Genomic DNA, 27,183 nt, shown 5'->3' on the forward strand with positions numbered 1-27,183 from the left:
GACTTGACATTTCTTAAGGAGCTACAATAAGACTCAATCATCCTATTCCTAAGCATTTACCAAGAGAACAAAAACAAATGTCCACACAAAGACTTGTACACAAATGTTCACAGCAGCTTCATTTGTAATAATCAAAAACTGGGAACAGTTTAAAAGTCCATCAACAGTTGAATTAATAAACGGTGGTGTATCTGTATAACGCAATACTCATCAACAATGAAAAGGAACTATTGATAAACACAACAACATAGATGAATCTCAAAATCACTATGCTAAGTGAAAGATTCCAGACAAAAAAACAGCACATACTCTATGATTCCATTTATATAAAATTCTAGAAAATGTAAACTAATATATACTGACAAAAGGCAGGTCCGGAACTGCCCAGGGATTGCCGTAGAAGGGATATAGAGAAAGACTACAAACAGGTATGAGGCAACTTTTGAGAATAATAGAAATTATCATTATCTGGATTGTGGCACTAGTTTCACAGGTATAAAAATATGTCAAAACTGACCAAATTTTACGCTTTAAATATGTGCCATTTACTGTATACTTCAATAATACCTCAATAAAGTTGTAAAAAAATAAAGCTTCAGGAAAGTTTAGACAAAAGTATCCAAAATGGACTACCAGGAAAGCTATGATTATGGGATTAACATTAATTTTGTAGATTTGACATCATGGGAGAAGGGCAAAAAACATTTTTTTTTTTTTTTTTTGAGATGGAGTCTCGTTCTGTCGCCCAGGCTGGAGTGCAGTGGCCGGATCTCAGCTCACTGCAAGATCCGCCTCCTGGGTTCACGCCATTCTCCTGCCTCAGCCTCCCGAGTAGCTAGGACTACAGGAGCCCGCCACCTCACCCAGCTAGTTTTTTTGTATTTTTTTTTTTTAGTAGAGATGGGGTTTCACCATGTTCGCCAGGATGGTCTTGATCTCTTGACCTCGTGATCCGCCCGTCTCGGCCTCCCAAAGTGCTGAGATTACAGGCTTCAGCCATCGCGCCCGGCCAAAACATTTTTATATACAATGTTCTTTCCTGGCATTCAGATAAATACTAACTAATAAATAGCACTAACATTATAACCTCTGGCTAAGCAAGTTGTTTGATCACCTATATAAGAAGTTTGTTTTTTTTTTTGAGATGAAGTTTCGCTCTTATCACCGAGGCTGAAGTGCAATGGCACGACCTCAGCTCACTGCACTCTCCGCCTCCGAGGTTCAAGCGATTCTCCTGCCTCAGCCTCTGGAGTAGCTGGGATTACTGGCACACACCACCATGAGCGGCTAAATTTTTTGTATTTTTAGTAGAGACTGGGTTTCACCGTGTTGACCAGGCTGGTCTCGAACTCCTGACCTCAGGTGATCTCCTGCCTCAACCTCCCAAAGTGCTTGGATTACAAGTGTGAGCCACGGTGCCCAGCAGGAGTTTTTTGTTTTTTGTTTTTCTTTTTGAGACAGAGTCTCGCTCTGTCACCCATGCTGGAGTGCAGTGGCACGATCTCGGCTCACTGCAACCTCTGCCTCCTGGGTTCAAGCGATTCTCCTGCCTCAGCCTCTTGAACAGCTGGGACCACAGGCATGCACCACCACGCCCAGCCAATTTTTTTGTATTTTTAGTAGAGACAATGTTTCACCATGCTGGCCAGGCTGGTCCCGAACTCCTAACCTCCTGATCCGCCCACCTTGGCCTCCCAAAGTGCTGGGATTACAGGCGTGAGCCACTGCGCCCAGCCTAGCAGGAGTATATTTTTAAAAATCATTTTCAGCTAGGAATAAGTCAACAAATAAAAGGTGATTCTAATAGTTGTTGACAGTGGTATCAAAAGGATTTTATAAGGCAAAGGATCTTTTATAATTGCCAGTACAATAAACCTAACTTCAAGTTTAAAAATCCAGTTGCATCCTTCTTAGGAATGTAGATAGAGTAGTATTCAACATAAATTTTTTATTACTAACAATAAGATTGACATTACTGAGTGGCTACTCTGTGCCAGACATTATTGTATGCACTTAACCTATATTAACATGTAATCCTTTTAACAATCCTATCAGGCTGTTATGGATGGGGAAACTGAGGAACAAAGAGGTTAAGTAGTTTGCGCAAAGTAACATAGCTGAAGAGTGGCAGAATAAGAATTCAAAGCAAGCAATCTAACTCTAAAGTCTGTGACATTTAACCACTATAGAAAATGAAAAATCAATAAGCAAGAAAGGTATTTGAAGAACATCAGAACTGTTGTGGAGTTACTTTCCAGGAATAAAACATATCATTTGCTTAAACATTTAATCCCACTATAACAGTATCATAGCTCAAAAAAAAAAAAAAAAAAAGAATACACATACCAAAGGCAACTAACATGGTAATAATAAAAAGGTTCAGTCAAGAAGAAGAAAAGAAAGAACTTTCTCCCACAAGACTGCTTAAATGTCTTGTATTGAGCAGTTTTTGAGACCCAAAGTCCTGGATTGTTTTTTTTCCTAACTCTATTCTCTATCTTGCAACTTCATTTAAGAATCTATACAGAAAACTGGTGTAGGGTGGAAGAAAAATTTAAAACACCCTCCCCATCAAGTAAAAGAGCACCCCCCAACACCCAACCTTCCACAAACAGCAGAGGGCAACAAAAGGGACTTCTCAAAATCTCCATCCTTCACAACTCAAGCCTACAGACTGAAGTTCTCCTACCTTCTCAGTGGAAAGGTTGGTCTCATTATCGTGTTTCTTCTGGGTGAAAACAATCGTAAACACAGCGTGGGAACGGCTACTTGTTTCATTCATGTTCGTAGCTGCCACTGTCCTAAATAAACATAAAGGTGACCACGTGACAATGGAATTCTTAGATGAGAGTTGAAATGGACAGCAGGCTCCACATTATAAGCATAACAATCACAAGCAATAGTCTTAAACTTATTCACAGATTGCAAGACTGTCACTTACACAACTGCTCTCAATACTGCCTTATTTGTGAGCCCATCAAGTTCCAAAGGCACCCCATCAGAATCATTTTTCATACTCCAGCTATCCCTTTAGAAACCAATGAAGCATTTAATTTTTATTCTTTATTGGTGCTCATTTATTCCAGAATCAATTACTACCATAGCCACATATATACATGGTAACTAACATTTTACCATGACTTGATGAAAACCTAAGAGTAAAACTTAACCAGAGCTCTAACATGTTTCAGCAATGCACTGTTTAGATGGAAGAAAGACACTTAACCCAACATGCTGAAGCCCTCACTGTTACAGCACAGTTAAAGGATCAGAGGACTCTACAATAAAAGCAACTTTCATAGCTATAAATGTGGCTTCAAACACTTAACTGGGAAAAAAGGACCTCAAAAGGTGCCAAAGACCTCAGTCATTACTCTATTTCCCACCATACCTGGCTTTGTTCCCAGCATCCATGAGGTCAGCAATGTCTGTGTAGGAAGTAACTGCCAACTTGGACAGATCCTCCACATAGGGTCCAAGAAGTGGGTGTTCACGCACACGCAAATTACCCTTGTTTTTTGGATTCAGCAAATCTCGTACTCTCTCACAGTAAATTTCCATGTAGCTCACCTATGAACAAATTAGTAAAGTGAATTAGAGAGAAAAAGAAATCACATACAGAGGCCGGGTGCGGTGGCTCATGCCTGTAATCCCAACACTTTGGGAGGCCAAGGAGGGCGGATCACTTGAGATCACTCGAACTAGGAGTTCGAGACCAGCCTGGCCAACATGGTGAAATCCTGTCTCTACTAAAAATACAAAAAGGAGTCAGGCGTGGTGGCGCATGCCTGTAGTCTCAGCTACTCGGGAGGCTAAGGCAGGAGAAATCACCTGTACCTGGGAGGTGGAGGTTGGAGTGAGCCGAGATCACACCACTGCACTTCAGCCTGGGCAACAGCGTGAGACTCCGTCTCAAAAAAAAAAAAAAAAAAAAGAAAAGAAAAGAAAAGAAAAGAAAAGAAAAGAAAAAGAAAACAAAAGAAATCACATACAGAACAAAAAAATTTTTTTAACTTTTATTAAAAGTTCTAAAATTAGAGATCAGCAACCTTTACAAAGTTAAATGCCATAACCCTAGGCACTTTTATTCTATTAACAACACACACAGATCATCACACTGCATAGGGTAGAACCAGCCTTCAGACTTTCTCTGTAAGGGAGAGGTAAACAGATTATCTCTGGAATGTAGTGACTGCTAAAAGATATTTGAGTAGCAATTTATCAGTTATCAATGTTTTTTAAAATGTATACTATTGTCAGTAACTGGGATTTGCATTGAGGTTACTCCAAGAACTTGGAAATAAGACTTCTATTAGAGTTAAAACCAAGGAACAATATAAATATTAGAGAGCAGAGAAGACAAAACAGACAGGTGATGCTAATTCTTTAAAGCTCACCAGACTGTTACTATGGACAATGTATCCACCAGAAGAGATGAGGGTTGACCAGCATGAAAGCTGGTGGTGGCAGGACCTATCCAAGATCTGTGAGGGAGAAAGAAGCCTCAGACAACACACTTCATAAATTCTTGTCTCATTGGCAGGACCATTCGATCATGGTGATTAATGCATTAAGCTATCATTTCTTAACCCGGGGCAATTAAACACGTATCTAAGCAACTCCTCTCCCTCTAATTCCATGCACACCAAACAACCAACAGGGTTCCAACAGAGAGGTCTGTCCACAGAAAGATAATATATTAAATAGTCTTGCAAATGGCTTGAGTGTTCTAGCCTTAGTAATAGTTATTTCTCATGGGAAAGTTAACAAACCAACAAGTTGGTTTCATAACATCAGTCAAATGAGCTTTACTCAAGTCTTAACTTTTAAGGACAGTCCTTTTCTTGATGAATCTACAAAATCAGACTTCTAAGCAAACAAGGCTCTGAACTAGGGTAAATTCATCACAATAGGCCACATTATGATGCTACCCAGGAAACAGATCCTTCTGTATCATGGAGCTATTCAAGCTTACACTACGGCTCCTGCATTTTTAAACTTTAAATGTCTATGGACACATTTTCAGAGTATCTGGAATGGAACCTTAATTCCATTTCTACTGCCGTTTTCTTTCATTCAGTCTCTAACTGTATTTTTATACTGTATTTTATTTTTATTTTTATATATTTTTTGAGACTGTATCTTACTCTGTCACCCAGGCTAGAGTGCAGTGGCTCAAACACGGCTCACTGCAGCCTCGACTTCCTGGGCTTAAGCAATCCTCCTGCCTCAGTCACTGGAGTAACTGGGACTACAGGCACATAACACCACACCTAGCTAATGAAAAAAAAATTTTTTTGCAGAAACACGGTCTCACCGTGTTGCCCAGGCTGGTCTTGAACTCCTGGGCTCAAGCAATCCTCCCATCTCAGCCTCCCAAAGTGCAGGGATTCCAGGCGTGAGCCACCACACCCGGCCTTATTTTGTATTTTAAAATCAATTAAAGGTCGGACGTGTTGGCTAACCCCTGGAATCCCTGCACTTTGGGAGGTCGAGGTGGGCAGATTGCTTGAGCTCAGGAGTTCGAGACCAACCTGGGTAACATGGTAAAACCTCATCTCTACCAAAAATACAAAGAATTAGCCAGGTATGGTAGTGTGTGCCTGTGGTCCCAGCTACTCGGGAGGCTGAGATGGGAGGATCACTCAAGCCCAGGAGGTTGGTGATGCAGTAAGCCGAGACCATGCCACTGCACTCCAGCCTGGGTGACAGTGAGATTCTGTCTCTAAAAATAAATAAAAAATAAAATAAAATAATAAAATCCATTTAAAAAAATTGAGAACTTGGCCAGATGCAGTAGCTCATTCCTGTAATCTCAGCACTTTGGGAGTCACGCAGTGTGGCAGATGCTTGTGGTGCAAATAACTCAGGAGGCTGAGGCAGGAAGATCACTGAGCCCAGGAGGTCAAGGCTGCAGTGAGCCCTGTTTGCACCATTGCATTCCAGTCTGGGTAACAGAACAAGACCTTGTCTTAAAAAGAAAAAGAAAAGAAAAAAAAGTCAGGTGCAGTGGCTCACACCTATAATCCCAGCACTTTGGGAGGCCAAGGCAGGCGGATCACGAGGTCAAGAGTTCGAGACCAGCTTGGACAACTGGTGAAATCCTGTGTCTACTAAAAATACAGAAAATTAGCCAGGTGTGCTGGCAGGCGCCTGTAATCCCAGCCTCTCAGGAGCCTGAGGCAGGAGAATTGCTTGAACCTGGGAGGTGGAGGTTGCAGTGAGCAAATACCATGCCACTGTACTCCAGCCTGGGTGAGAGTGAGACTCCGTCTCCAAAAAAAAAAGACAGCCCTGAAAGCTAAAGCAATTAATCTATTATGAGAGTAAAATAACAGAACAATAAATATTCTTTCTGACAGCAAGTCATCCTAGAAAGTGAGATGATTCTTCAATCATTGCTTTGTACTTAAATGTGTACATACAATCCTGAATCCCTGGAATATATTACATCTTTTGGAACACTCGTCCCTTTTCACACAAATGTGAGACAAAGAGAACCCAAATAATCTGGGTAAAAGTTCATGTGCTTCATTCCTTATTCTCTGATATGTGAATCCATCCAAAGCCATCATTTCTTTTACTTCTGCACTAACCACTCCAGATGCGACCTGGCAAATCCAACTCACTGAGGACTGTTCTCTTATAGGCACTAGGCAATTGGTATACATCACTAAATAAAACAGACAAAGAACCCTCCCCCAGTGAGCTTATGCTTCTAGCAAGGGACACTGATCATAAACAACAAACATAAAAAATAAGTAACTGAGAAAGCATGTTAGAACATGATGAGTACGATGGAAAAAAGAAAATAGAACAGGGGAAGAGAGCTCAGGATGTGGGGTAAAGGGCAAGATACAGTATTAAATAAGGTAGTCAAGGTAAGCCTCACTGAGAGTGTGTGATTTAAGCAGACTTGAAGAATGTGATTTAAGCAGACTTGAAGAACGTGAGAAACTTAAGTCAAAATGACATACAAGCGAACAACATTTCAGGCAGGAAGAGAAGTAAATGTAGAGGCCTTGAAGCAGGAATGTTTCTGGAATGTTCTTGAAACAGCAAAAAAGCCAGTATGGGTGAAGCAGAGTAAACAGGGAAGGAAGTAAAAGAGGCAGGTAGAGAGGTCCCGCAAATGTAGCAAGAAACCACAGTGTCAATTAGGAACCTATGCTCCACTCCAAGTTAAGCCTGGGAACTCGAATAAGAAAGAAAAGAGCATCTTCTTTTATTATCTGTAAGCTCAAAAATTATATCACCTGATTCAAAAAAAGTGTAACTATGGGACAATGAGAAAATTCATTTTAATGAAAATATGCTTAGGGCAGCACATTCTCTTTTTGGTATATGACAGTCACAAGACAGAATTCCTTAGAATTTACACATTTATGCAACACCTTATAGGTGAAGAAAAAAAAACTCCAAAGCAATTAAATGAATTAACTAGGAATGAAATGCTGTAAGCCTACAGAGAATCACAACATATGCCAAAAAGAAAAGAAAAAAAATCTCGAGATTGCTTAAAAGGCAGCCTATTTTTTCAAAACAGACTCATGGTAACAGAACACTTTAATAATTTCAGTTACTATGAAAGTGAATACCAAAAAAGGGTGTGGTGGTGGGGGGGGTGAGAGAGAGAGGGAGGGAGAGAGAGAAACAGCAGTTACTTTCTTTTTTTTGAGACAGACTCCAGGCTGGGTGCACTGGCATGATCTTGGCTCACTGCAACCTCTGCCTCACCGAGTTCAAGGGATTCTCCTGCCTCAGCCTCCTGAGTCACTGGGATTACAGGTGTGCACCACCACAGCCAGCTAATTTTTTTGTGTTTTTAGTAGAGACGGAGTTTTGCCAGGTTGGCCACGCTGGTCTCAAACTCCTGGCCTCAAGTGATCCATTCACCTCCCAAAGTGCTGGGATCACAGGTGTGAGCCCCAAAACAGCTTCTTAAAGCACATACAAAACAGAAAGAATATTTATCAAATAAGTAAATGTGTATAAAGTAATTCTATAGACTTCATGAAAGAGCCAGGGTAAACACAGGATGGATAATTACTTTCCAAGTTTTTATTAGCAATTTAAAAAGTAGGAAAGGGGAAGATTTGATTATATATATTTAAAATCTATGCCTGTCAAAAACCATTATTAACAATATTAAAGGAGAAGAGTTCCCACAAATGAATCAGAAAAACATTGTGAACCCAATGCATACGAACAAGCATATGCATAATTTACAAGATGTTCAACCACACTAATAATCAAAGAAATTCAAATTTAAGTAAGAGAATACTTACATTATCAAATTAGCAAAGATTAAAAAACTGAAAAATGTTGGCAAGGACACAGTGGGTGCTTACACCCTCCTGATGTGATTGAAAACTGTTACACAGCATTACTTTCCAAAAAGGCATTTGGCAATTCAAATGTATTATTTAAAAACCAAGAAACATACAAAAGATAGTAACTGAAAATAAATGCACAGACTTATCAACGAAGATTCAATTGTGGCTGGGCTCAGTGATTCACACTGTAACCCTAGTACTTTCAGAGGTGGAGGAGGCAAGATTGCTTGAGCCCAAGAGTTCAACACCAACCTGGGCAACATAGGGAAACTCCATCTCTACAAAAAAATCAAGTATCCAGGGGTGGTGGTGGCACACACCTGTTGTCCCAACTATTTGAGAAGCTGAGGGGGTAAGATCGCTTGGGCCCAGAAGGTCAAGGCTGCAGTGAGCTGTGATCATGCCACTGCACTCCAGGGCCTGGGCAAGAGTGAGACCCTGTCACCACCAGGCAATCTTTTTAATCCAAAAAAAGATTAAAGCAGGACACTATTCATTATACCCCAAACCCAGAAATAGCCTAAAAGGACAAAAATGAAGGAATGGTAAAGTGATCTGTACCACAGTCATAATTTGGAGCCATTTAAGTGATGCTTGAGAGAATGGAAAACAAGGGCCTATGGTGTCAACTCACGGCTGTACTCACCTCTACAGAGTAAGACATTTCTTCATTACAGTTGTCATTGATTTTCTCAAAGAGTTCTTCACATAACTAGGGAAGCAGAATGAGAGAGGCATGAATAGCCCAAATGAGAGGAGTATTAAGTTATCCATGCATGCTCAATGAATTAGCCAGACGTCCTTTCTCACTCTGTCTCAAAACATATTATGTCATAAACATCAAGATATGATTAATGCTTAGAATAAAGTCAGTCATGCACCGCATAACCATGATTCGGTCAATGATGGACTGCATATATGAGAGTGATCCCCCTAAGATTATAAGAAAGCTGGAAAATTCCTATCACCTAGTGATATCTTGATGATACTGACCCTGTGTAGGCCTAGGCTAATAAATGTGTATCTTAGTTTTTAACAAAAAAGTTTAAATTTTTTGGCCAGGCGCGGTGGCTCAAGCCTATAATCCCAGCACTTTGGGAGGCCGAGACGGGCGGATCACGAGGTCAGGAGATCGAGACCATCCTGGCTAACACGGTGAAACCCTGTCTCTACTAAAAAAATACAAAAAACTAGCCGGGCGAGGTGGCGGCGCCTGTAGTCCCAGCTACTCGGGAGGCTGAGGTAGGAGAATGGCGCGAACCCGGGAGGCAGAGCTTGCAGTGAGCTGAGATCCGGCCACTGCACTCCAGCCTGGGCGACAGAGCCAGACTCCGTCTCAAAAAAAAAAAAAAAAGTTTAAATTTTTTTTTTTTTTTTTTTTTTGAGACGGAGTCTCACTCTGTCGCCCAGGCTGGAGTGCAGTGGCGCGATCGACTCACTGCAAGCTCCGCCTCCCGGGTTCGCGCCATTCTCCTGCCTCAGCCTCCCGAGTAGCTGGGACTACAGGCTCCGCCACCTCGCCCGGCCAGTTTTTTGTATTTTTAGTAGAGACGAGGTTTCACCGTGTTAGCCAGAATGGTCTCGATCTCCTGACCTCGTGATCCACCCGTCTCGGCCTCCCAAAGTGCTGGGATTACAGGCTTGAGCCACCGTGCCCGGCCAAAAGTTTAAATTTTTTTTCAAAAATTAAAAATTTGGGCTGGGAGTGGTGGCTCATGCCTGTAATCCCAGCACTTCCGGAGGCCAAGGCAGGCAGATCATAAGGTCAGGAGATCGAGAACATCTTGGCCAACATGGTGAAACCCCATCTCTACTAAAAATACAAAAATAGTCCCAGCTATTCTGGAGGCTGAAGCAGGAGAAGAGCTTGAACCCTGGAGGCGTAGGTTGCAGTGAGCCAAGATTGTGCTACTACACTTCAGCCTGGGTAAGAAGAGTGAAACTCTGTCTTTAAAAAAAAAAAAAAAAAAAAAATTTGGCCAGGTGCAGTGGCTGACGCCTATAAATCTCAGCACTTTGGGAGGCCAAGGCAGGCAGATCACTTGAGGCCAAGAGTTCAAGACCAGCCCGGCCAACATTGTGAAACCCCGTCTCTACTAAAAATACAAAAATTAGCCAGACGTGGTGGTACGTGCCTGTAGTCCCAGCTCTCAGGAGGCTGAGGCACAAGAATTGATTGAACCCAGGAAGCGGAGACTGCAGTGAGTGAGACAGCGCCACTGTACTCCAGTCTAGAGGTGACAAAGCAAGACTCTGTCTCAAGAAAAAAAAAAACTAAAAAATACAAAAAAGCTTATAGAATAAGGATATGAAGAAAGAAAACATTTTTGTACAGCTGTACAATGTGTTTGTGTGTGTGGTTTTTGTTTTTTTTGTTTTTTTTTTTTTTGAGACGGAGTTTCACTCTTGCTGACCATGCTAAAGTATAATGGCGCGATCTCGGCTCACTGCAACCTCCGTTTCCTGGGTTCAAGCAATTCTCCTGCCTCAGCCTCCCAAGAAGCTGGGATTACAGGCATGTGCCACCATGCCCGGTTCATTTTTTTGTATTTTTAGTAGACACGGGGTTTCACCATGTTGGTCAGGCTGGTCTCAAACTCCTGACCTCTGGTAGCCACCTGCCTTGGCCTCCCAAAGTGATGGGATTACAGGCGTCAGCCACCATGCTGGGCCTGTTTGTGTTTTAAACTAAAGGTTATTATAAAAGGATCAGAAAGTTTAAAAATTTTTAAAGTTTATAAAGTAAAAAGGTTACAGTAATTTAACTAAGGTTAATTTATTATTGAAAGGAAACTGTTTCTAAAACTAAATTTAGTGTAGCCTAAGTGTGCAGCATTTATAGAGTCTACAATAGTGTGCAGCAATGTCCTCCGCCTTCACATTCACTCACCGCTCACTCACTGACTCACCCAGAGCGACTTCCAGTCCTGCAAGCTCCACTGTAAGAGCACTATGCAGGTGTGCCATTTTAAATCTTTTATATCATGTTTTTACTGTACTTTTCTAGTTTAGATACACAAATACCATTCTATTATAATTGCCTATTCAGTACAGTAACATGCTACACACGTTGACAGCCTCGGAGCAACAGGCTATACAATGTAGTTTAGGTATGCAGTAGTTTATACCTTGTAGGGTTTGTGTAAGTACACTCTATGATGTTTGTACAACGACAAAAGCACCTAACAACTAATGATGCATTTCTCAAAATGTACCCCCACCCTTAAGTGATGCATGACTATAAAAGGAAAATTTTAAATACAATCTTCTCACTTAATCTTTTTTTTTCTTAAGTTTTTAGGCCCCGCACAGTGGCTCATGTCTGTAATCCCAGCACTTCCAGAAGTCAAGGTAGGCAGATCATCCTGAGCCCAGGAGTTTGAGACCAGCCTGCACAACATGGTGAGACCCTGTCTCTACAAAAAAATTTTAAAGGCTGGGCATGGTGGCTCATGCCTGTGATCCCTGCACTTTGGGAGGCCGAGGCGGGCAGACTGCCTGAGGTCAGGAGATTCAGACCAGCCTGACCAACATGGTGAAACCCCGTCTCTACTAAAAATGGCTGGGCATGGTGGCGGGCACCTATTGTCCCAGCTACTCGGGAGGCTGAGGCAGGAGAATCGCTTGAACCCAGGAGGCGGAGGTTGCAGTAAGCCAAGATGGAGCCACTGCACTCCAGCCTGGGCAACAGAGCGAGACTCTGTCTCAAAAAAAAATTTTTTTTTGGCCGGGCACGGTGGCTCAAGCCTGTAATCCCAGCACTTTGGGAGGCCGAGACGGGTGGATCACGAGGTCAGGAGATCGAGACCATCCTGGCTAACACGGTGAAACCCCGTCTCTACTAAAAAATACAAAAAACTAGCCGGGCGAGGTGGCGGGCGCCTGTAGTCCCAGCTACTCGGGAGGCTGAGGCAGGAGAATGGTCTAAACCCGGGAGGTGGAGCTTGCAGTGAGCTGAGATCGGGCCACTGCACCCCAGCCTGGGCGACAGAGCAAGACTCTGTCTCAAAAAAAAAAAAAAAAAAAAAAAAAAATTTTTTTAAATTAAAAAATTAGCTAGGTGTGGTGGCACATTGCTGTAGTCCCAGCTACTCTGGAGGCTAAGGCAGGAGGATCACTTGAGCCTGGGAGGTCAAGGCCTCAGTGAGCCATGATCACACCACCGCACTCCAGCATGAGCAACAGAGTGAGACCCCGTCTCAAATAAATAAGTAAATAATGAAGTTCTTTTTAAATACTTATGTCTTTCACCATTAAATCCTAAGTGAAACAAATAATGAAAATAAAAATAAATAAATATCTATGTCAGAACTCTTCTTCATTCCCAAACAATAAAGGATCAAATCCAGTAATATTAACTGCTCTAAAAAAAAAGAGGGAGAATCTCAGAGTGTTTGACGTTTAAAGTAATACTATTAAATTAGGAAAATAAAATGAAAGTATCTCCGAATAAGGCTATCAAAAAAACAAAAAATAATCACATTCTTCAGAGGTGATGGAATTTGGAAAAAAATCAGATCAACAATATTCCCCAGGGATCTCCAGGACTTAGAACAGAGCTTTAACAAGCTGGTAACACTTTTCAAATGATAAAATAATATGGCATTGGATATATGGCAAAATCATTACAAAACACTGACTTTCCCACCTTTAATGACAGACATGTGTACATGTCAATCCTTCCCATTCAACTGTAAGCTCTTCTGAGGGAAAATAATGGGTTGTTCATCTTTGTGCCTGACATAAAATAATCCCCGAATAAATGTTCGTCAAATAAAAATAACTGTTAAAGCAATTTAAGACTAACAGTAATAATGAACAGAAAATTTGTGTTTTGTTTTGTTTTTCACCTGTGGAATGATGCCAGCCTGGCTTTCTTCTTGTTTACCCATCATTGTATAAGATTTTCCAGCACCAGTCTGCCCATAGGCAAATATACAGACATTATATCCCTCAAAGGCGTGTAAGAGCATTTCCTTGCCAATGTCATTGTACACACGGTTTTGAGATGCAAAACAGGGATCTTCGGGCTGTAAAGAGTAAAAGAAGAAATAAATGACCTTTTATTCGTATTTCTTCCTATACTTACTTGATTGCTTCCATAATAAACAAAAGCGTCTAGAATCAGAACAGTCACCTAAAATTCACTACACATTTTTTAAGCCCCCTATACACAAGTTTACTTTTCTCATTAAATACACGTGCACGCACACACACACACACTCACAAACACATGCACTATCACAGTCATCCAGGTCAGTCATACATAAAAATATCTATATAAAATTATCTGGCATGATTACATTTCGTTTTCTATAACCTTAAAAGTATCACTCTTTCATTCACAGAGCCAAGATTTTCTTAAGTGGAAAATGACAATAAATTGTCATTGGTCAAAGTCCACATATAAAAATACTTCTTTGAACTCATTCCAGCTACTGGGCTGTTTCTCAATAAACATAGCTTTCAGGAAACAGCGTTTCCAATCCCCTTCTCAGTCCCTTCCCTTGACAATTAGGCTTTGTCAATAGTTTATTGACATCTATTCCCCAGGGCCGGGCACAAGTGGCTCATGCCTGTAATCCTATCACTCTGGGAGGCCAAGGTGGGCAGATCACTTGAGGACAGGAGTTCGAGACCAGCCTGGCCAACATGGCGAAACTCCATCTCTACTAAAAATTCAAAAAATTAGCCAGGTGTGGTGGCACCCGCCTGTAATCCCAGCTACTCAGGAGGCCAAAGCAGGAGAACTGCTTGAACCCGGGAGATGTAGGTTGCAGTGAGCTGAGATCACGCCACTGCCCTCCAGCCTAGGCAATGCAGTGAGACTCAGTCTAAAAACAATAAATAAATACAAAACAGGAAAAATAAAACCAAAAACATATAACAAAGTGATGAACGATGCAGAAGTAAACTCTATCAACAATCCCTAAGAAGCAGCAACATTTGGGGTTCCACACTGAGTAAGGGTGCCAGGAAGGGCCCTACTCTGCATTTTCCTAAATATTGGTAATCTTTTGGGGGAATTCCCTTGTGGATCTGCAGCCTCTTTCCTTTTTTTTTTTTTTTTTGAGACAGAGTCACCTTCCATCACCCAGGCTGGAGTGCAGTGGTGCAATCTCGGCTCACTGCAACCTCCACCTCCTGGGTTCAAGCAATTCACCTGCCTCAGCCTCCCAAGTAGCTGAGATTACAAGCACCCACTACCAAGCCCAACTAACTTTTTTTTTTTTTTTTTGGAATTTTTAGTAGAGGCAGGGTTTCATCTTTCAAAATGTTCAAAACCCGCATTGCTCTACCACAATTTAAAAAAAAAAAATTGGCCAGGCGTGGTGGCTCACGCCTTTAATCCCAACATTTTGGGAGACCAAGACAGGTGGATCAGGAGGTCAGGAGTTCAAGACAAGCCTGGTTAACAACAACAACAAAAAAAACAATTTCTCTGTAGTCATTCCAATCTTGCTGGCCATTTCCTCAAAATTCAACTTAAAATTAACAGTACTCTAAGCAATTTTAATTTGGCATTTCCGGCCAGGCGCAGTGGCTCACACCTGTAATCCCAGCACTTTGGGAGGCAGACACGGGCGGATCACTTAAGGTCAGAAGCTCGAGACCAGCCTGGCCAAAATGGTCAAACCCTGTCTCTACTAAAAATACAAAAATTAGCTGGGCATAGTGCTGTGCGCCTGTAATCCCAGCTACTCGGGAGGCTGAGGCGGCAGAATCACTTGAACCTGGGAGGCGGAGGTTGCAGTGAGCTGAGATGGCTCCACTGTACTCCAGCCTGGGCGACAGAGTGAAATTCCGTCTCAAAAGAAAAATAATAATAATAATAATTATTATTATTATTATTTGGCATTTCCTAAGATCAATGGGCAATAATGTTGGTAATGAGGATCCTAAGATACTGATAAATAAATCTTTGAGAAATGTCTAAATCAGTATAAATTTAGTGTACATGCAGTATAAATTTGGTGTAAACTAAATACATTCTATATGTATATATGTGTATATATTTATGTATAAATGTGTGCATAAACTTTCCATCAACCCAAATACTTTATGAATGAAAATACTATATCACTATATCAAAGAATGAACTCATGTTAGACAACACTTAAGAAGCAAAACTTGGAACTGCTCAGCTAAGAGGAAAGACAAATTGGCAAGGAAAGAGGAAAGGAGGCAGGAGCTGGAAGCACTGTGGCATGAGGGTACTCACCGAGGTATGAGACCAGTAGGAATAGTCGAAGCTGAAGGACTTTGGAGCTTCCTTTGGATTCTTTGGGTTAATAATACCTAGAAGATAAAAACGTTTCATTGTATAAGTCACTCAATTACTAGTTCTTTAGTTAAACATGTTATTCTGTGTGTTCAAAACATCCCAATCAGTAAATTCATACCACTAAATCTGAATAGGGCAACCAAAAATTAATAGGCTTGGCTCAGTGACTCATGCCTGTAATCTCAGCATTTTGGGAGTCCGAGTCGTGCGGATCACTAGAAGTCAGGAGTTCAAGACCACCCTGGGCAATATGGTGAAACCCTGTCTCTACAAAAAAAATACCAAAAAAAAAAAAAAAAAAAAAAACAACTAGCTGAGCATGGTGGCACACACCTGCAGTCCCAGCTACTTAAGAAGCTGAGGTGGGAAGATGGCTTGAGCCTGGAGGTTTGAGGATGTAGCTAGCTGTTATCAAGCCACTGCACTCCAGCCTATTTTGAGACCCCGTCTCAAAAAGGAATGAATGAATGAAAATAATCATAGTTTTAAGAGGTAATTTATACATGGAACTTGAAAAACCAGAACAACAGCACTGACTGCGTGTTACCAGTATTCAGAACAGACCCTGCTATAAAGTAGATGCTCAGTAAATATTCTGTGACAATGTTTATCCTCCTGAGGTAAGTTAGCAGCCAAAATTTGGAAATGAACCACATTTCTATTCTTTTCTTTCTGAAGACAGAATCTTGCGCTATTCCCCAGGCTGGAGTGCAGTGGTGCAATCTCAGCTCGCTGCAACCTCCACCTCCCGGGTTCAAGAAATTATTCTGCCTCAGCCTCCCAAGTAGCTGGGATTACTGGCACCCACCACTACAACCGACTAATTTTTGTATTTCTAGTAGAGACAGGATTTCACCATGTTGGCCAGGCTGGTCTCGAACTCCTGATCTCAGGTGATCTGCATGTCTCGGCCTCCCTAAGTGCTGGGATTATAGGCATGAGCCACCGCACCTGGCCCACATTACTATTTTAAGGCACCTGTTAAGCCTTGAAATACTGGAACACATCAGAAATGGGGCTGGGCGCGGTGGCTCACGCCTGTAATCCCAGCATTTTGGGAGGCCAAGGCAGGTGGATCACTTGAGGTCAGGAGTTCGAGACTGGCCTGGCAAACATGGTGAAATCCTCTCTACCAAAAATACAAAAATTATCCAGGAATAGTGGTGTGTGCCTATAATCCCAGCTACTGGGGAGGCTGAGGCAGGAGAACCACTTGAACCCAGGAGGCAGAGGTTGCAGCAGAGGTTGCAGTGAGCTGATATCAATGTACTGCACTCCAGCCTGGGTGACAGAGTAAGACTTCATCTCAAGAAAAAAAAGAGAAATGAAAATTAGAAAAGTATTGAATGAGTCCAACTACTATTTGAAAGAAGCTTTTTTTTTTTTGAGACGGAGTCTCGCTCTGTCGCCCACGCTGAAGGGCAGTGGCACAATCTCGGCTCACTGCAAGCTCCGCCTCCCGGGTTCACGCCATTATCCTGCCTCAGCCTCCCGAGTGGCTGGGACTACAGGCGCCCACCACCACGCCCGGCTAATTTCTTTGTATTTTTAGTAAAGACGGGGTTTCACCGTGTTAGCCAGGATGGTCTCCATCTCCTGACCTCGTGATCCGCCCACCTTGGCCTCCCAAAGTGCCGGGATAACAGGTGTGAGCCGCCACGCCTGGCCATGAAAGCTCTTTTTAAAGATCTTACTATGTACTTCAGAAAAGCATTTGGTAATGAAGCATTTACTACAAATATAGTGTTATTTCTGAAATCTAAGGTTGATGAGTATGTAAATGATTAGAGTGTGTGTATGTATGTAATGTAGTATATAGTGGATCACAGATTAAGTCACTTTGGAGTGTAATTAACTGCGTGTTACCAGTATTCAGAACAGACCCTTAGTAGATGCTCAGTAAATATTCCGTGATAATGTTTATCCATCCTAGGTAAGTTAGCAGCCAAAATTTGGAAATGAACCACATTACAGCAAAATTACTTTTTTGACTGAAATGCATGAAATCTCACCACCTACATTAAAAGTGATTTCTCGTGTCATTAATCCAGTCACACTACATTTCAGGGACTGACTATGAATGCTAAAGCTTAATCTTTCTCCCTCACTCATATACACAAAGCTTTAGTTCCTCAGATTTCACATGAAACAGAATCTTTATGGCATGTGGTCATGAAATCTCCTCAAAGACTGGACATCTCAACCAATCCACTCTTTTGAGGGAAGGCCACATCCCAGGCTATTAGTGAGATCAGGATTAAAAAATAAATCTGTCTCAGACAGCTGTTGCTCAGTACACAAATAGCAACAGTTGCTACGATGCTCTTGCTGGATTCCACTGGGCATAGCCACGCATTTATGTTCCAACCTCAAATGCTGACAGAGTATTAATAAAGCTCACACTGTACATAATCATGTGACAAGGAGACATGGTTCTAGAAAGAACATCTCTCCACATGCAAATGGTAATCCAAGCAAAGAAGTGTACTTCTAACCAAAGAGGTATTAAATACAAGATTTAAAAACCAGCTAACATTCACAGAACACTTACTCTGAGCCATAAGTACTTTATGTCTAGTAACCTTTTTTTTTTCTGAGACAGGGTCTCACTCTGTGGCCCAGACTGGAGTACAGTGGTACAATCACAACTCACTACAGACTCAACCTCCTGGGCTCAAGTGATATTCTGTGTCCCATACAGCCTCTGGAGTAGATAGGACCACAGGTTCATGCCACTACACCCGGCTAATTGTTTTTATTTTTTGTAGAGATGGGAGTCTCACTATGCTGCCCAGGCTGGTCTCGAACTCCTGGGCTCAAGCCACCCTCATGCCTTAGCTTCCCAAAGTGCTGGGATTACAGGTATGAGCCATCATACCAGACCTACTAACCTATTTGATGCTCCCAAGCACTCAATGAGGTAGATGTTTCATTACCCCCATTTTACAGATAAATAAACCATAATAGAGAGGTTAAATAAGTTATTCATGGCTCCAGAGCTAGCTAGTGGCAGATTCAGGATGCAATTTTGGAGAGTTTGGCTCCAGAGTTCACACTCTTAGCCAAGACACCATCATTAAATGCTTATTCCCTACATGCAGCATTGTCAAGGCTAAAGGCAGGAAGGCATTCTCATGGAAATACATGTGCACACGTACATGTACGTGGCCACCCCGCTAAAATCATACTATAGGCATTGTTTAAAACTCTCTTTATGGGCCGGGCACAGTGGCTCATACCTATAATCCCAGCAGTTTGGGAGGCTGAGGTGGGCAGATCACCTGAGGTCAGGAGTTGCAGACCAGCCTGGCCAACATGGTGAAACTCCATCTCTGCTAAAAATATAAAAAATCAGTGAGGCGTGGTAAGGCACACCTGTAATCCCAGCTACTCGGGAGGCTAAGACAGGAGAATCACTTGAACCCGAGAGGGGGAGGTTGCAGTGAGCCAAGATCACGCCACCATATTCCAGCCTTGGCAAAAAGAGCAAAACTCTATCTCAAAAAAAAAAAAACTGTCTTTATGGCCTGGCTCGGTGACTCACACTTATAATCCCAGCACTTTGGGAAGCTCAGGCAGGAGGATCGCTGGAGTACAGGAATTTGAGACCAGCCTGGGCAACATGGTGAAATCTCATCTCCACAAAGAATACAAAGTTAGCTAGGCATGGTGGTGTGTGCCTGTACTCCCAGCTACTCAGGGGGCTTAGGCAGGAAGATCACCTGAGCGCAGGGAGGTCCAGGCTGCAGTTAGCCAAGATAGTGCCACTGCACTCCATCCTGGGTGACAGATTAAGACCCTGTCTCAAGTAACAACAACAAAAGAAAAAACCCACAGAAACAAAAAATTCTCATTTAAAAGTGGAAACTGATGGCTGGGCACGGTGACTCACGCCTGTAATCCCAGCACTTTGGGAGGCCGAGGAGGGTGGATCACTTGAGGTCAGGAGTTTGAGACCAGCCTGGCCAACATGGTGAAACACCATCTCTACAAAAAATACAAAAGTTAGGGAGGCATGGTGGTACGCACATGTAGTCCCAGCTACTTGGGAGGCTGAGGCAGGAGAATTGCTTGAACCTGGGAGGCAGAGGTTGCAGTGAGCTAAGATTGCACCGCTGCACTCCAGCCTGGGCAACACAGCAAGATTCCATCTCAAAAATAAATAAAAATAAAAGTGGGAACTAGGAGGACTATAGTTCCTAAAAGATGAATGACCACACAAACTCTACCAAGAAAACGGAAATGAGTGTCATATTGTGTGAGTCAGATTCTAGGTTTCAGTAGCTTAGCAATAAGAACAATGATGAGACAAGGCATGCCCTCTGAGGTAGTCCTCACCGCTCAAAAACATGGTTATAATAAACACTCCTAGCCTCTAGAAAATTTGCTGTCAAAAAACTTTTAGGCCTCTGCACCATAAGACAGGGCCAAAAAATAAATGATAAAGCTTTTTTTTTTTTTTTTTTTTGAGACGGAGTTTTGCTCTTGTTGCCCAGGCTGGAGTGCAATGGTAGGATCTCGGCTCACTGCAACCTCCGCCTCCTGGGTTCAAGTAACTCTCCTGCCTCAGCCTGCCACGTATCTAGGATTACAGGCATGTACCACCACATCCGGCTAATTTTGTACGTTTAGTAGAGACAGGGTTTCTTTCCTCATGTTGGTCAGGCTGTTCTCAAACTCCTGACCTCAGGTGATCCACCTACCTTGGCCTCCCAAAGTGCTGGGATTACAGGCATGAGCCACCGTGCCCAGCCAATAAAGCTTTTAAGCCATATTTCACTCAGCCTTTTAGCTACCAATTCTACCAAGAATGACTGAAAGGCTACTCAGATTTTATCCTTTTGTTCTCTTCTCCTCAGTAAAAAAAGAAAAAAAAAAAAAGAAAGAAAAACTACACCAATGAGCTAACTTCCTCAATTCACAGGAAATCCTTTTCCTCTTCCTCAATATTCCTTTCTCCCAGACTTTTGAAGCTTCTGAAGCTAACAGATTTTCCTAACTTACATCTTCAAAACCAAGCTGATTTTATTTTTTATTTTATTTTATTTTTTTTTTTTTTGAGACAGTCTAGCTCAGCTGCCCAGGCTGGACTGCAGTGGCACGATCTCGGCTCACTGCAGCCTCTGCCTCCTAGGTTCAAGTGATTCTCCCCTCTCAGCCTCCCTAGTAGTTAGGATACAGGCAGCCACCAACATGCCTGGCTAATTTTTGTATTTTCCTAGAGACAGGGTTTCACCATGTTGACCAGGCTGGTCTTGAAATCCTTACCTCAGATGATCCACCTGCCTCGGCATCCCAAAGTGCTAGGATTACAGGTGTGAGCCACTGCACCTGCCCCCAAGCTGCTTTAAAAATAACTGCTTCTATCAACAACAAATTCAATTTTTTCCCCCAGACAGTGTCATAGTCTGTCAACCAGGCTGGAGTGCAGTGGCTCAACCATGCCTTACTGCAGCCTGCAACTCCTGGGCTCAAGTGAATCTCTCACCTCAGCCTCCCAAGCAGCTGGGCCTACAGGCATGCGCTACCATGCCAAGCCAATTTTAAAATTTTTTTGTAGAGATGGGGCTCTGCCATGTTGCCTGGGCTGGACTGAAACTCTTGGCTCAAGCAATGCTCTTTCCTTGCCCTCCCAAAGTGCTTGAACTACAGACATGAGCTACCATGCCTGGTCTAATATTCTAAACATATGAAAGAACAATTTAAAAATACTGTATTGTATTTACAAAAATTAGCTAGGCGTGGTGGCAGGCGCCTGTAACCCCAGCTACTTGGGAGGCTGAGGCAGGAGAACTGTTTGAATCCAGAAGGCAGAGGTTGCAGTGACCCGAGATTGCGCCACTGCACCCCAGCCTGGGCAAGAGAGCGAGGCTTGGTTTAAAAAAAAAAAAAAAAAGTTAAGAAATACTGTATTTAGGTGTTTTTGTGACCTTGGGTATGACTGCACTTCTGTGTCCTCTCTAAAATTGAGGTAATACCTAGTTTACAGAATTAAATGAGTGAAACACTTACACATGTGTTAATTTTTCTTAAATAGGTATTTTACCTTGTTTTAAACTCTCAATATTCAGTAGGTATGATAATATTCCATTTGATCTTTAAACCAAGGTAAAGAAAAACCAAGGTAAGAAAAACTGACTAGGCCCAGGTTCAGTGGCTCATGCCTGTAATCCCAACAATTTAGGAGGCCAAGGTGGGAGGATCATCTGAGTCCACGAGTTTGAGACCCATCCTGGGCAACACAGTGAGACCCCATCTCTACAAAAAATAAAAAACAACAAAAAAAGAAAAGTTCACTAATTGATAAACTAAAGCACAATGTAAGGATTCTATTTCTTTTCTCTTTTAGAGACAGGGTCTTGCTCTGTCACCCTAGGCTGGAGTACAGTGGCAAGATCACAGCTCACGCAGTCACTGACCTCCTGGGCTCAACTGATCCTCCCACCTCAACCTCCTGAGTAACTGGGACCATAGGCATGTGCCAACATGCACAGCTAATTTGTCTATTTTTTTGTAGAGACAGGGTCTCCCTAGGTTGCTCCAGCTGGTCTCAAACTACTGGGCTGAAGTAATTCTCCTGTTTTGGCCTCCCAAAGCGCTAGGATTACAAGTGTGGGCCACCATAGCCAGCCAAGAGCCTGTTTCTTGGCAAGAGTCAAAATACGACACTCAAGACCTTACTTAAATGTGTCCACAAATCTCTGGTGCTCCCCCAACATCATGTATCTTGAAAGTGCTTGGACCACGTCTTACGGATCCTCTACACTTACACTGCCCTATACCAAGGACTCAGATGAATGCTCTCCATGTGTCATGTACAATTCTGATTAAATTCTGTACCAATTTCAAGAGCATAAAAAGAAAAACAGTGTATAGCTGTGCAATATATACATAAAATACTAGTAGATTTTACCAACATTCACAGAAAAAAATAGAGAGAGGATTGTATTACTGAAAGACTGGGCATAATTAACACAGTAGCAAGGTCAACTGAGCTAAAATAGTATGTTGGACTTCTAATTTGTTTCACAGAAAGCACACACATAAAAATGGAATTATAGGCCAGGCACAGTGGCTCACGCCTGTAATCCTAGCACTTTGGGATCACGAGATCAGGAGATCGAGATCATCCTGGCTAACACAGTGAACCCCGTCTCTACTAAAAAATACAAAAAATAGGCCGGGCGCGGTGGCTCAAACCTGTAATCCCAGCACTTTGGGAGGCCGAGGCGGGCGGATCACAAGATCAGGAGATCGAGACCATCCTGGCTAATACAGTGAGCCCCGTCTCTACTAAAAAATACAAAAAAAATTGTATTTTTAATTTTTAAAAATAAAAATTTTTAAAAAATGGAATTATAGTAATTAACAAACACATTCAACATATAAACAATATTTTCACCCACAAGCTGTTACAAATTTAGTACCCACTCCCAGGGTCACATGGAATCAGCATGTAGGCTTTGTCTAGGACAAGTCACCACTTTTCCTAAAAGAATAGACTACAGGAATATTTTTGAGGACTAGAGTCAGAACATAACTCTTTTATAAGTATTATAGACTTCATATTATTTTACCACCTGTAATCCACCTTTTCAAGCTGCTTTTCAAGGCCTCTTTTACAGCTTCTGTGCCCGAGGCCTTTTCTTCAATCTAGGTTGCTCTGGACACATAGCATACTCCCGACCTGGACCCTACAAGCAACTTTCCACAGATGACCTGGGAGCCATCTTTGGCTTTTTTCTTTCATCCTCCACATCTGATATATCCTATCAGTTCTACTTTCCAAATATGGCTTCTCCCCACCACCATCATGACCACCCTGGTTCAACCACCACCTCTCTCACTCGGATGACTGTAATAACTCCTAACTGGAGTATGGCGGCTAAACGGATGGAAGGCATGAGAGGAAGTGCAGAGACCAGATGACAGAACACATCAACCACTGCAACATGTTTGGGAACTTTGCTTTCCATTTGTATAACATAAAGACTCCCAGGAGAACTACATCTTTCATCATCAGAAATCCATGAGTCCCAGTATCTGGTGTTGCAGGGGAAGCAAGAGAGAGGGGTCCATTCCTACATCAAAAGCATTATGTCAGCTGAGCACAGTGGCTCACACTTGTAATCCCAGCACTTTGGGAGGCTGAGGTAGGAGGATCACTTGAGCCCAGGAGTTTGAGACCAGCCTGGGCAACATAGTGAGATCTTATCTCTACTAAAAACACAAAAAAATTAGGCAAGCATGGTAGCATGCACCTGCAGTCCCAGTTATTGAGGAAGCTGAGGCAGAAAGATCACTTGCACCCAAGAAGTTGAAGCTACAGTGAGCCGATACTGCACCACCACACTCCATCCAGCCTAGGCAACATAACGAGACCCTGTCTCAACAACAAGAACAACAACAACAAAATTGACCCAATGTTCAATGATCAAAAGGTAAAGTGACCTAAAAAATATTTCTAGAAGACATTTTCAAAGATTTTACCAATGAAGTAGAATGCTGTAGAGCAGGGGTCCCCACCCCTGGGCCACAGAACGGTACTGTCCATGGCCTATTAGGAACCAGGCCACACAGCAGGAGGTGAGCAGCAGGTAAGCAGCTGTCAGATAAGTGGCGGCATCAGATTCTCATACCAGCACGAATCCTACTGTGAACTGCGCATGTGAGGGATCTAGGTTGCCCGCTCCTTATGAGAATCTAATGCCTGATGATCTGAGATGGAACGGTTTCATCCCGAAACCATATGCCCCCACCCCTATCTGTAGAAAAATTGTCTTCCACAAAACCAGTCCCTGGTGCCAAAAACGTTGGGGACCACTGCTGTAGAGGCTTTAATGTGGTCCCACTCTAAGTATCTACTGTCACCCTAGGTCCATCTTTATAAGCGTGAATAAACTCTGTAAGCCTTAATTTCTAATTTTCTTATCTGTAATATTGGCATAATAATAATAGTGCCTAACTATACAGAACTGTCATTAATTCTCACATTTTGGCTCAAGGTCTAGCATAAAGTAAATGTTCAAAATACTCTTTCATTTAACAAATACTTGCATGTCTACCATGGCCCAGACCTATAAAAACCTAGTGAAAACAAGTCCGTGCCCACATGGAGCTTATATTCTAATAATGGCATCAGACAATTAACTAATAGAAATAGCATAATGTTGGAAAGAAAAATAAAGCCGGGTTAGGAGATAAAAGATGACAGTGTAAGTGGTAGAGGGGGCTATTTTATTTAAAAGCAAGCAAGCTGCCACCTCTGAGGAGATATTTGAGCAGGAACCTGAATGAAGTTTAAGGAACAACAAGACCAGCAGTGTAGCCAGGTGGGCAAACAATGATCAAATGTGAAATCAGACAGCCAGCCAGAGGCCAAATTCTGTGAGGCTGTGTGGCCACAGTGAGGATTTTCAGTTTTATTCTAAAAGTGATAAGGACTGGGCGCAGTGGTTCACACCTGTAATCCCAGCACTTTCGGAGGCCTAAGCGGACATATTGCTTGAGCTCAGGAGTTCGATACCAGCCTGGCCAACATAGCAAAACCCTGTCTCTACTAAAAATACAAAAATTAGCTGGGCGTGGTCGCACACACCTGTAGTCCCAGCTATTCGGGAGGCTGAGGCATGAGAATCGCTTGAACCTGGGAGGCAGAGGCTGCAAGTGAGCCAAGATCGTGCCACTGCACTCCAGCCTGGGCGACACAGCAAGACTCTGACTCCAAAAAAAAAAATTACAATTACAATTAATTAAAATAAATGTGACAGGAACCAGTGAAGAATTTTAAGCAGAGGAGTGACATGATCTGATAGTAAGGGGATGACATAATCTGACATATATATATATATATATATTTTTTTTTAGACGAAGTCTCACTCTGTTGCCCAGCAAGCTAGAGTGCAGTAGCACGATCTCAGCTCACTGCAAACTCCGCCTTCCAGGTTCAAGCAATCCTCCTGCCTCAGCCTCCTGAGTAGCTGGGACTACAAGCATGCACCACCATGCCTGGCTAATTTTTGTATTTTTAGTAGAGATGGGGTTTCACCATGTTGGCCAGGCTGGTCTCGAACTCTTGACCTCATGATCCGCCACCTCAGCCTCCCAAAGTGCTGGGATTACAGGCCTGAGCCACTGCACCAAGTCCTGATGTATATTTCTAAAACAGGACTGGCTACTTCATGGGAACAAGGGCAAAAGCAGAGAGACAGGAGGCTATTGCAGTACTGATCTGGACGAGGGTAGAAATAGCAAAAAGTAACTGATTCAAGATATACTGTGAAGGCAAAGATGGCAAGACTTACTAATTGATGTATGCAGCCTATGAGAAAAACAGAAAAGGTAAGAATGACTCCAATATTTTTGGTCTGGGCAACTAAAAGAATTGATAAAAATAAAGGAGGGGCCACTTTGGGTGGTCAGGAAGGGAAACAACAATAGTTCTGTTTAGGACATGTTGAGTTTGAGATGCTTCTGTGGCCTTCAAGTAGAATTCAGTTGGCAGCTAGGTAGAGAAGTCTGTACTTCTAGAGAGAGGTCCAGGCTACAGAAGTGAATCTGGGAGTTATCATCATCTCAATGACATTTAAGCCCCAAGAACTAGAAGAAATCATCTAGGGGGTCTCTCTTTTCTGGAGTGAGAGATCTGAGGACAAAAGCCTGGTAGACTTTTAAACTAAGGAGGTAAATAACCAGCCTGGGAGGAAGGCAGGCAATTAGGAGAGTATGGGGTACTAAGAGCCCAGAAAATGAACTGTTTGAAGTAGGCAGTCACGCTATGTTCCCTACCATTATTACAATGATTATCATCATAACCACTTACAGGACTCTCTAGAAGAATGAGTTCAGACTGTCTCCTGATTTCCCCAATAACTTGCTCTACTCACTCTCACCTCTGGGCCTTGCCTCTAGGTTATCATTCATATCCCATCTGGTCTCAAGGCTGTTTTCCTAAATCCTCCTTCATAAATCTGAAAGGCAGCTTTAACATCTAAGACCTGAATGTATCTTTTCCCAAGTCCAAAGGAAAGATGATCCTTCCTTTATCCTCTCCATACAACTTTTATACCGTTTCCCTTTTGTCTTCAGGTTTTTTTATTCCTAATGGTGTAGCCAATACAAACCTCAGGAGATCTGGAGAAGGGCAGGACACTATAATTTCCACAAAGGCTGACTTGAACAAGATACTTTTATCCAAGATAAACGTAAATGCCTTCAAAATGGCTATCACAAAATGTTTCAAAGGTCTTAGTTTACTGATGACCACAACTGACCATCTTCTCTTTCTTGGAGAAGCTTCAAGTCAAGACTTAGACAGTCTACTAAATTCCCTAATTTAACCCCCTTTTCTCCCTACCTTATTCACAACTTTGCTACTTTAGCATAAAGATGCAGAAATAACATTTTAATTACTGAGCCCTAGAAAATAAGGCAGTCAAAACAAGGTTAGTATTTAAACGCCTTTTAATTCTCCAGAATAAATTTAATATCTCAGTCTCTAGTAATTATACTGTTGTTGGCAACCTACTAACGATTTTGCCTACAACTATAATTAACGCATCT

The 27,183-nt window shown here is 42.3% G+C and overlaps 1 protein-coding gene across 14 annotated transcripts in view; it reads right to left on the minus strand.

Annotated features, from left to right (window-relative positions):
• Positions 1-27,183, minus strand: part of LOC139364414 (kinesin family member 1B) — a 178,600-nt gene that overhangs the window by 116,837 nt on the left and 34,580 nt on the right. For all 14 annotated transcript variants that reach the window (XM_071100985.1, XM_071100974.1, XM_071100980.1 and 11 more), the window contains 5 exons: positions 15,559-15,635; positions 13,187-13,366; positions 8,983-9,048; positions 3,392-3,570; positions 2,690-2,801 (listed from right to left, as the gene is read on the minus strand). In XM_071100985.1, the coding sequence (XP_070957086.1) occupies positions 2,690-2,801; positions 3,392-3,570; positions 8,983-9,048; positions 13,187-13,366; positions 15,559-15,635 (614 nt within the window). The remainder of the gene's footprint in view (positions 1-2,689; positions 2,802-3,391; positions 3,571-8,982; positions 9,049-13,186; positions 13,367-15,558; positions 15,636-27,183) is intronic.

This window comes from Macaca nemestrina, chromosome 1 (genome assembly GCF_043159975.1).
Source record: "Macaca nemestrina isolate mMacNem1 chromosome 1, mMacNem.hap1, whole genome shotgun sequence".
NCBI lineage: Eukaryota > Metazoa > Chordata > Mammalia > Primates > Cercopithecidae > Macaca > Macaca nemestrina.